General features: G+C 39.8%; 1 protein-coding gene across 1 annotated transcript; it reads left to right on the forward strand.

Moving 5' to 3' along the window:
• The first annotated feature begins 578 nt into the window (after nt 1–578).
• LOC119722673 lies at nt 579–10,829 on the forward strand. Its single transcript, XM_038192913.1, has 6 exons — nt 579–762; nt 2,865–3,134; nt 5,564–5,703; nt 5,862–5,936; nt 7,753–7,874; nt 8,717–10,829. Exons 1-6 carry the CDS (start codon nt 660–662, stop codon nt 8,913–8,915), a joined length of 909 nt encoding a protein of 302 aa, XP_038048841.1. The 5' UTR covers nt 579–659; the 3' UTR covers nt 8,916–10,829.
• The last annotated feature ends 928 nt before the right edge of the window (nt 10,830–11,757 follow it).

Consider the following 11,757-nt stretch of genomic DNA (forward strand, 5'->3'; position numbering starts at 1 on the left):
TTTGCAAACATCGAAAAACAAAACTACCAAGTTTTTACGAAATACCTTACTAGGATGTTGGTAAATGACAGTCTTAAGCATCCTGTAAAATTATGGCACCTGGTGTGAAGTCATTTTCAAGAAAATGGTATTTTTGTGTACATTTCCAACGGTGGTCGGCCGACCACCGTTGAAAAAACCTAACTATTTTTCAACTACTGCTCCAAATTTACCAATTTTTTTGTCCAAATTTTGTTTGCTATTGGTTACATGTTCATGAACGGGTGCAGGCCAGCTAAACTGTTTCCCTTATCTTAAAAATTTCCGGCATCTATAAATTGATCCATTTTATCTTTAGTGGAGTCAGGGAACCAGACTACTTGAACATTTTTGTTTTTCTTGGTTTTTCCAGCATTTTTGAACACAAAACTTCAAACATGTCAGTGTAACAATATTCGATCTATTATACCAACCCCTCAAATACTTCATTTCTGAAAATTACAGCAAAAGCCAATGATGTACATTCCCTTTTAAACACAGAGTTGAATGTTGGTGCATGTGTGGTAAATTTCAGCTGGTTCATTTTACTTTCTTTGCAGTAAAAGGCAGATAAGAAACCGTCTTTCAACTTAAGAGGTTTGTTTTAAGAAAGTGAGAGGAGAGGATTTCTAGGATCCAAGATGAAGGCGGGCGTGGCCATCTGTCTGGGCATTGCAGCTTTCTTATTGATTGGAGTCATCGTCCTGATTGTGGTCTCACTCAAGACGCTACAATCAGATGAGAGTAAGTTGTCCAGTTTCACCTCTTACATACCTGAATCCATCAAAATCCACACCCATGTTTCGGTGGATTTCGGCGGATTCAGGATACCTCCATATTGAACAAACGGGGGGGATTTTGATGGATTCAGGATACCTTCATACTGAGCAGTTGGGGGACTTTGATGGATTCAGGATTTCAACAGATTTACTCCTGCCTCACTGGTGGATTCTGATGGACTCACTGGCCACCGAAATTTTTTTGCACGGCAAAATTGACTGATTTTGGTGGATTCAGGATACTTTCTAGTAGATATACCCAAGTGGTTAGGTTTGAAGGGTTCATGACATGAATTTTACTTGGAGCATATTTGTTGCAAATATCCATTCCCCTGAAATATATAAAAAAAACTATGAGACATCCCTTTTAGTAAAAAATGTTTTTGCAAAGTTCACTTTTTAAACATTTGAAATGTTTTCATGCTTTTCCCGACAACTGAGAGTGCTGTTGCTGTGATGTCACTGTAGAAACACACTCATCAGAGACGGCCCCCCAAAAAAGTCTCCGGTTTCTGGTATGCGCGCGCGTCACCGTAGCCATGCGCGTCGGCAAAATGAAAAAGGTTTTTTTTCAATGAAAGATGATGTCTCAAAACCGCCAAACTCACTAGTTTGACTGGAATCCTGCTGCTGCACAATTTTAACGTGTTTTTAGATTGGGTTATGGTCGAGAATAAGCTTTATGTGGCCTCTCTGGACTCCCATATATTTGCACTAAGTTTAGTCGGGCACCATTTGCAGTCATCAGCCATTGTCAGCCGACATTTGAAGCAAAAAAATCAGGTAAAAAAAAAAAAAAAAAGCCGCGTCGCCGCACCACTTTTTGGGCAAGCTCCATGCCAGAAACCGGAGACTTTTTTGGGGGGGCCTAAGGTTATTCTCTTCAAATTGTAAAATCAAAATTATTCTTATAAATTGAAAACATTAGTGCTTAAAATGTTCACATTGTTTTACTGACATATACATGTACTGAAACAGCTGAAAGCAGAAAAATAACCACAGCAAACCCCTAAAATTCTAGTAACTTTTTTATGCTGAGGCAGATGTGACACTTAAGTTGTTGCCTTGATTGACGTCACAGTTTTGCTCATGAATATGGAAATTTTAATTTGCATAAAAACAAAAAAAAACAGTATGAAGATTATATGTAAAGTATAATGGAACACAAAGGTACATTTCAAGGATTACATGTAACAAAAAAATCCATTACATAGGCCCTTTAAGTTGGGATTAAAACTTATAGTTGTTTAACCACAGGTTCTAGCAAAAAGCACCATTTCACTGTTCAAAAATACTTGGCCTTGCCCATTCACCGGACCTAAAAGTCTCAGTTTAGGACATGATTTACACTAAGCAATATCGATATTACTTGATTATTGCGATACTATTTTGATATCAATATCGCCAATAGCAATTTTTTTAATCATATCGAAATATCGAGAATAAAATTGAAATTGAGGAATGATATCGAAAATATCGAAAAATGCGTAAGAATAATCATCAAAATAAATCTCCTGTTTGTGCTTTTACTTTGTGTTTAACGTTTGCTCTATAATGACATAAAACTCGGTGGCAACTTGTGCTTGTGACTCCACATAAAAGCATCGCGGATGCCAAGCTCTTTGCGCTCTGCGTTCGCTGGAATTCACGGTCTCCCCAATGTAAAACCTCAAAAGAAACCGCCCGTTCTGGACAAACTCTCAGTGTTGAGATTTGTGTGTGTTTATCTGTAAACGATCTTACATGTAGTGAGAACACCAAATAATGCTTGGAAGGGACCTTTAGTAATCCCTATATTATATGCTACAATTGGCCAGATTTTACTTTTAACAAATGAGGCCCCATAGCATGCTAAATTTCTTTCTTTGGTACAAACAATAGAAATATCACTTTGAAGCAAGCTATTAATTCCATGTACCACTTGCGCGCGTGGGATAACTAATAATGGTTTAATCAGTGAATATAAACAATGAACCATAACACAATGTACAGTTGTTAGTACAGTTAAAATGGTTCAAATAAAAAGTTGAAACCAATTGTCTTGACCCAATTCATCTTCCCCCACAGTGGCTGTCATGTACAACACGATCTCGCGAGAGCTGTATCAAGACGTCAAGCAAGAAGGCCTACACAACGGTCCTCCAGGATTCGAATTCATCACCTTCCCCTCAGTCTACCGCACCATCCAGTATCCATACTTAAGCTGTCTGAACAAAGACGGTGTGATCATCACACTGGACATTGCCTTCCAGTATCAGATCCAGGCCAGGGATCTGCGCAATATTGTGCTGCAGTTCCGAGACCATGACAACTTTGAGAAAGTCCTCACAAGCACAGGTATGTCCCATAATTGTGCAGACCACATGTGCCAGTCTTACAATAGGTTCTGCGGGGACAAACAACCTCGGGATATTTCATGTCCCCACAACTCACTACAAATTTTCCTAAATGGAATAGAAGTGAACAGAAAGCTTCCCTATGACACTGTTTTTGTCAGTGCCATATTGGCAATTCCAGTTTTAGGTCAAAAAAAATAATATTTCTGTTTCCGGTTTCCCTACCTACCCTATTCAGAGAGCCCCTACCCTAATTTTTTTATGGGAAAAATGAGAAAAAAACACCCCAAACCATTAATTTCTACCTTTTACCCTTGACTACACGCAGACGCCTCCATATGATCGTACACAAAAAAAGTTGGCCCCCCCAAAAAAAAATTCCCTACCTACCTACCCTATTTTCAAATGACATGTAATCGGAAGCAGAACTATTTTTTTTCTTGGCCTTATGTAGTGTCCTTGACAGAGCGCAGTGAATAAACCTGAAATGTATTTTTCGAATGGTCAATGACATTACATACTAAGAGTTTTGGATCATTTCTCTGAATCAGTAATTAGATATGATTAATTGGCTCCGTCACGGACATTACACTTCCTTTCATAAAGCTGGAATTGCTCATATGGCTTTTTCGTACATTCGACAACAAAACGAGAAAACAGGTTTTTTGGACACAAGTGTTGTCAGCTTTCCACTTTTCTGTGTGGATATTTTCTATCAGACTAAGCGTTCCTTCAGCCCCCAAAATTCTGCTTCCGATTACATGGCATTTGAAAATAGGGAAGGAAGGGAGGACTTTTGGGGGGGGGAGCACATTTTTTTTTTTTTTGATCACATGTAGGTCTGCGTGTAGTCAAGGGTAAAGGTAGTAATTGATGGTTTGGGGTTTTTCCCCCTTTTTTTTTACAATTAGGGTAGGGTCTGTCAAAACAGGGTAGGTAGGGTTACTGGAAGCAGAACGGCCTTATTCATGCTTTACACAGTTCTTTGCAGTTTTCTGAATCAATGATTGAAAACCAGTTGTGAGGACGGGCTTGTCTGGAGTCCGCATAACAATTTTTTGATGTTTTGTTTTTTAAACAAGGTCCGAACTGGACAGGGGCAATATAAGCTATAGATTTTAAAGATGTACAAGTGTCTTTTTTATTGTAGAACATTCCCCTGTACTGCTATAAATTTAATAAGTACTGGGCCAAAACTAAAAGCCTCAAAAGTTTAGCCCTTTCTTGTCGTGGAATATGAAGTCCTTTCTTCTGTAGTCAAATACTGTACAAGACTGCTGTATAAAATACAAAACAGACAAAAAAACCCGTCTCCAATGGATTTTTGTTCCATTCCATTTTTCTTGTTTGGCTTTTGCCCAGTGCCTTCCAGTCTGCCTGGAACACGTCAGATTTGGGAGTGCACGTGTACATGTTGTGTTAATTTTAGTCCCATTCCGGTATTGCACCAGAAAGGCAATCCGGAGGTCTCAGACTCAAACCCTGCTCCATTCAATTTCTTCGTTTAACTTCTAAAAATTGTGAAGTTAAGTCATTTAACCAGTTTGCGCCAGATGACGTGTATACGCGCAAAGGTTTTGCGGCATTCGGAACGGATGATAAACACGCAGGGAGCGAGGCCGGAAATATCTATCAGTGACCCGCTCGCAGCGAGCGAGGCCAGAAATATGAGTGTGCTGCCCGAGGGTGATGGCTTCAACCCGCCTGGCATGAGGTCGAGTGAAAAGTAATCCCGCGCCTCGTTCCGTTCTTGTCCAAAAAAAACCCGGCGTGAACTGGTTAAACTATCTGTAGAAATTGGTACCTCATCACAAAGTTCTGTAGCCTGTGGAAATAAAATCAAGTAAAACAGACATCAATCCATCTTGAGAATTTTGGATTGAGGGTTAAAGGGAAAATACAACATTTGCAAACATCAAAAAATAAAACTACCAAATCATTTTGAAATACCTTGCTGGACTGTTAGTGAATGACATTGTAAAGCATCCTGTAAAATCATGGCACCTGGTATACTGTCATTTTCAAGAAATGTGGTATTTTTGTATCAATTTCCAACGCTGATCGGCCGATCAGCGTTGGAAAAAACTGGTTTTTTTTTCAAATACTGGCCCCAATTGACCATCGCACTTGTTTGCTATCGATTACAAACCTATGAACGGGTACAAGCCAGCTAGACTGGTTGCCTGACCTTACAATTCCCCAATGTATGTAAACTGCTCTGTTTCTTCTTATATGGAGTCAGGGAACCAGACTACAGGAAAATGATTGTTTTTCTTGGTTTTTATAGCATTTTCGAACCCAAAACCTCAAAAAAGTCAGTGTAACTATATTTGCTATATACCCCCCAATTCCATCCATTTCTGAAAATTACAGCAAAAGCAAATGATGTATATTCCCTTTAATTTCTGTTATGTCTGCTTTCTACTCAAGGTGAATCGGCCATCCATGAAGCGTGCAGTAAGTACAACACTACTGAGTTCCAGGCAGCACGGCAGGATTTCCAAGCCTCGGTCCGAGAGGCTCTGAGTGCGCGCTATCAGTACCTGAGCACCAACATAGACGATTTACAGGTTTGGAAAAAATTGATGGCTCAGTTTTCTTAAAGACAAACTCTAAAAATGAGGGGGGATTGTAGATGAATAATTCATTGATGAGCATCTTGACACCTTTGAGTTGTATTTTTTGGTTCTAAGCAGTTGTCACTATATTATTATTTTTTTTACACTAGGTGAATAACATTGCCCGTCCAGCAGCTTATGAGCAGGCTGTAAGAAGCAAGGAAGCTGCACGAGAAAACATACAGGTATTCAAAATGTCTTCCTAGATGGGGAGATGTAAGAACAATTGTGACCCGCTCCAGGAAACGGTGATATAAGTTGTAAAAAATAAAATTCAAGTTATTTGCACGACTGGAAAGCCCACAATGTAAGCTTTCATTTGGTATATGACACAGCTGTATAGCCCTTCTCGATGTGGAGATATAACGAATTTGCATATTAATTAGTTCCATGGAGTTCAAATTACACAACTGAGAAAACAGGCTTTGAAATAGCTGGCTCTGTTGTAGATTTGGGCATGAAAAGCTCACTTTTAATCTCTTAGCAACCAACATGTTCCTGCTTTACTATCACTTTTAAACTGTGGATATTGATTCTACAATGATGATTTTGAATGATTTTTGGGAAAAAGAGACGTTTTGAAACCAGATTACTATATTTTGGCTTATTTGCATATTGATTAAAATCATAGTTTTTGGATGTAAAATAAAGAGAACAATGCACACAAAATAAGGTTATTTTTTCCCCTTTTTTCATCGAAATCAACTTTTCTGTGAATGAATCCTAAACTTTAGGTATCAAAGATGTCATTTAAGACATCAAATTTTGATGAAAAATGTCACCCCCTTAACGTTCAGCAGGCCATTACACGTAAAGGCATAGCGCGACTTATATCACCTTTTCCTGGAGCGGGGCACAATACTGTGAGCTCGCACATATTAGCTGACTATTGGTTCATGCCGTACACCAGTAGTTTCATGTGTTTGTGCCATTTCACCCTCGACCCATGCATAAATAGAAAATGGCAACTTGTTAGCTTGGAATACCCAGCTCTAAGGCTCAAGACATCATAAGTTAGGCCAAAAAAAAAAAGTGTCCGGTTTCTGGTATGGAGCTTGTCCAAAAAGTGGTGCGGCGACGCGGCTTTTTTTTTTTTTACCTGACTTTTTTGCTTCAAATTTGCTTCAAATGTCGGCTGATGACTGCAAATGGTGCCCGACTAAACTTAGTGCAAATATATGGGAGTCCAGAGAGGCCACATAAAGCTTATTCTCGATCATAACCCCATCTAAAAACACGTTGAAATTGCGCAGCAGCAGAATTCCAGTCAAACCAGTGAGTTTGGCGGTTTTGAGACATCATCTTTCATTGAAAAAAAACCTTTTTCATTTTGCCGACGCGCATGGCTACGGCGACATGCGCGCATACCAGAAACCGGAGACTTTTTTTTTTTGGCCTTAACTTTAATACCTACATCTTAATTCTCTATCTGTACTGAATCTGCAAAGTGGTATATCTGGTAGTTTGGGGTATGTTTTGGAGCAAAATCTTTTGGAAAATGTGAAAACCTAGCACCTAAGTCATTCAAGTCGTACCAGCTCTAATGGCAAATCTTCCATGTCATGAGCCTAGAGCTGGGTATTCCAAGCTAGTAGTTGGTGGAGTTGTGTTGTTGAATGATGGACATGATTGAAGGGTCTCATGAAGGGTGCCCTTGTCTCTTGGACTTTTTCCTCGACTTCCTCTGGTAAACAGTGAACTTCTTTGTTGACGAGTCTGTTACTCTAACTCAGCGTAGAGTTTTGTTTGGATCTAAAATAAAACAGGAGGTGGTGTCTGAAAATTTGGCATGATGTGTATTGTACATACATGTACAATGTATGTACATGTGTAACAGCAGCGCAGCCCAAATTTTGGACAAACATTTTTGTTTAGCCTAATTTCTGACTTTTTCCTCCCCAAAGGCAAGTTTCATCCTTGATATTATTTAAATCGTACTATAAAAAACAGGAATTTGTCATTTGGACAGTTAATTTAGACATTTTTTTTTTTTTTTTACAGGTTGCAGAGAGTGAACGTCCTCGACTGGTGACCCAGGCTGAGACGGTTCTGAAAGAGGCTGAGACATCGGCTATCATCACCACCAATAGGGCCGAGTCTGATGCAAGGATCGCTCTCAATAGGTAGGTCCTATCAAGCCCACCAATAGGGCCGAGTCTGATGCAAGGATCGCTCTCAATAGGTAGGTCCTATCAAGCCCACCAATAGGGCCAAGTCTGATGCAAGGATCGCTCTCAATAGGTAGGTCCTATCAAGCCCACCAATAGGGCCAAGTCTGATGCAAGGATCGCTCTCAATAGGTAGGTCCTATCAAGCCCACCAATAGGGCCGAGTCTGATGCAAGGATCGCTCTCAATAGGTAGGTCCTATCAAGCCCACCAATAGGGCCGAGTCTGATGCAAGGATCGCTCTCAATAGGTAGGTCCTATCAAGCCCACCAATAGGGCCAAGTCTGATGCAAGGATCGCTCTCAATAGGTAGGTCCTATCAAGCCCACCAATAGGGCAGAGTCTGATGCAAGGATCGCTCTCAATAGGTAGGTCCTATCAAGCCCACCAATAGGGCCAAGTCTGATGCAAGGATCGCTCTCAATATGTAGGTCCTATCAAGCCCACCAATAGGGTCGAGTCTGATGCAAGGATCGTGTGGTCCAATTTTTATGTTTTTGGTATCAAAAGATGGGCAAGGCTCGAGGCTAAAAAGTCATAACAGCTCGGGTTGCAAGATTCCGCCCCCCCCCCCCCCCCCCGGCCCTTTTAGGGTTAACAGCCAAGCACTTTATAGGTTGCCATGGAAAGTTGGTATTGAAGTCGCTGTTTGATGGGGAGCCAGTGTAGTTGCTTCAGAATGGGTGTAATATGGGATGAAGACTGTGAATGGGAGATGAGACGTGCAGCTGTATTCTGCACCTTTTGCAAAAATTCTTTGCTCAAAGCTATAGTTATTGTGTGACTTTATTCCACAGAGCCGAGGCGGAAGCTAAAGCCATCTACAATCAGTACGAGACGGAGGCCCAGACCTATCTACAGATCATGCAGGAACAGAATCTCAGCACTGCTGGCTTCCTGGCCTACATGGGCGTACGGACCATCGGGCTAGCCAAGAACCCTGTGTACGCTGGGGTGGACGCACCGGCGAAGACGTCATACATCGCAAATCCGTAGATTTGACAGTTTTCACGCGTGGGATGTGTTACACGTCGTTATGCGAGGCGCTCTGGCAAAATGAGATGGAATTAGCCAGTTGTGAGTTAAATTTGAGTAACATCTGGTACCCTTACTTGCTTGAATGCTTGGCACATTTAAATTTCCAATTCCCCAGACCAAAGAGACTGTTGCCGTATCACGTGATTCGGGGCAAGTCTTGTGCTAGCAACCCCTAGCTCCGGAATGGTCTGGTGTCTTTGTGCCATTCTCACCCATTGTGAACACTGTATTGATGCTATTGATATCATGTGATTGGCAACAGTGTCTTTGGTCCGGAGAATTCAAATTTAAAATGTGCCAAGCATTATGAGCAAGTCAGTGTACCAGACGCTATTCAGATTCAACTCGCAAAGGGTCTAGGTTATTCGCAAATCGCTTATTGGGCACAGGCTGTAGTGGAGGAAAAAAAGTCTAAAAATAAAACAAATCAATGGGGGTGATATTTTTCATTTTCAGATTTATTGATTTTTGTAATCTTTGATATGTATACTATGCACAGTTTCAAGAAATAGTTTTAAAAAATGTGGAAATAAAAATGTTTTTAAGGATTGGCATTTTTCATTTTCATGACTAAAAAACGTGAATCTTAATGAATGGCCTTACCTTGGTATTTTACTCTTTTAACTTTTCGATAAATGCGAACTTTAAACAGCCATAACTTGTTAACAGAATCTCGGATTGAAGTGCAGCATACAGTATGGTAAGGAGAATTTTATTCTCTTCCCTGATTATTAGGTTATACCCACAAACCCTCATTTTGACCTCGGCCCACTTCTGTCTCATTTTGCCAGAACTTGTCTCATTTTGCGTAGCACTCCATAAAATTGGCCCCACGTAATTTTGTGTTAAGTTGATGGTACTAAAACAAGTTGCAAAAGTCTCACAAGTTGAAGATTTGTTGGTTTAGTCCCATGAAATCCTGATACATGTGCAACACTCTCAGCAAATATTCAAGGGCCAAATTTGTTAAAAGTCTTATTGGGAACTTTTGCATTATATGTTTTTTTTTGTGCTGACGAATTTCATACAAATGAAAAACCTCATAATGCTGAGGGATCCTGAACTCTTTTTTAACTTGACCACAGCAAGTTGTTTGTACTTCTGAACTAAACAAAGGCAATAGTGAACAACCGTTTTCACACTACAGCCTCTCAACCCGGGTTGAACTCAACCCTGGGTGAACCCAATGTCACCCTGGGTTGAGTTTTATTTTTCAATAAAATTTATTTCACACTTGCAAATCAAGCTTATTTCACTCGGTTACTTCTGTTTTGAAACCTGGCGAGAGTTTCAACCTGGATTGAAAATCTCAACCCTGGTCTGGAGCAGGGTTGAGTTCAACCCGGGGTGAAATCAATCTTTGGGTTGACGCAGGGTTGGTGCAGGGTTGAAAATTTTCAAGTGTGAAACGCAGCATGTTGTCAACCCCGCGTCAACCCCGAGATTTTCTAGTGTGAAGAGGTCTATTATTATGAAGTCTGTGGCCTTAGAATGAAATGTTCGAAATGTGTATATATACATGTAACCGTTTCTTTTTATATATATATTTGTACTGATATTTTGATAGAAGTATTTAGATTATTTGTATTAATGATGTGCTCTTCACTAATTTTGTGTAATTTCTAAGAACTGTTAAGAATGACACCCACAGCATTATGTCATACATATTGAGCTTTCTGTGAGTACTAAACGATTATTTTACATATGAATCACTGCATTGTAAAAATTCCATAAATTTCATGACTTAGATCTTCTGCATATTATGTATTGATTGTTTGAAATTCACTCCCTCCCACAGAAGAAAAGGAAATGAGTTGCAATATATCTTTTCCTTTCGCAACTTTGGGTCTTACATTTGCAAGTTGTTTTGTTTTTTGCACTGATTTGCAGAATGTCTGGGCATAGCATGTCATCAAAAGGGATGTAGTAGATATACCCATCTCACCCAGATCATATTTTCTTGCTTTTTTTCCTTTTTTTTTCAAGCTCTGGCAGGGGCTTCTATGTGTCACTTCGTGGTCTGTCTGTCTGGCTGTCTGTCCCCCGGAAATTGACCAAAATAAGGCCCCTACGTTTCCCATAAAATATAACTACCAAATTTCAATTTTCAAAAAAAGCAAACCAAATCAATGAAATAGTTAACAAAAATTGTTTGTAACAATTCAGAAAGATGTTTATGAAAAGTGTGTAAATGGAGGCAAAATAATGTGCAGTTATGTTAAAGTCACGTGGTATATAATATGGGAAACTTAAGGGGCTTGGGACAAGCTAGCGCAGCGTGAGTTTTGCATGGGACGGCGGCCCAAGCTTGTACATACAATCTCTGGTTAATGTTACCGTCCATTGCAAGGGGAAATCATTCATGCCGACGTGGATGGAAGGAGCCCGGCGTCGTATCTTTAAGCTCTGGCAGGGATCGTTTTGATAGATTTCATGCAAGACTTTCATGCAAGACTTTCATGCCAGATGGCCAGAGTTTATTGTGCAATCGCACTTGTGTTAGTTAAGCTCCATCCGATCATGGGCCACATTAGGTGACAGATGCAGATTTGTTGGAATACTCCATTCAGTGAAGTTCAGTGGGCGATAACAGTTTTTGATGTACATATCAATATTTAGAGTGAAATATGTTTGTCCAATTTTGTGCAGTCATTTAACATAAGGATACTATCATGATCAAGTAATTTTAGATTAACACGACTTTTTGTATAATTTATAATCAAACAGATACGTGTACAATTTTGAGGAACAATGCACATTAATTTGAAGTAAAAAAGTTATTTTTTTTTATTAATGGAAT

This window comes from Patiria miniata, unplaced genomic scaffold, assembly GCF_015706575.1.
Source record: "Patiria miniata isolate m_02_andy unplaced genomic scaffold, ASM1570657v1 HiC_scaffold_16, whole genome shotgun sequence".
NCBI lineage: Eukaryota > Metazoa > Echinodermata > Asteroidea > Valvatida > Asterinidae > Patiria > Patiria miniata.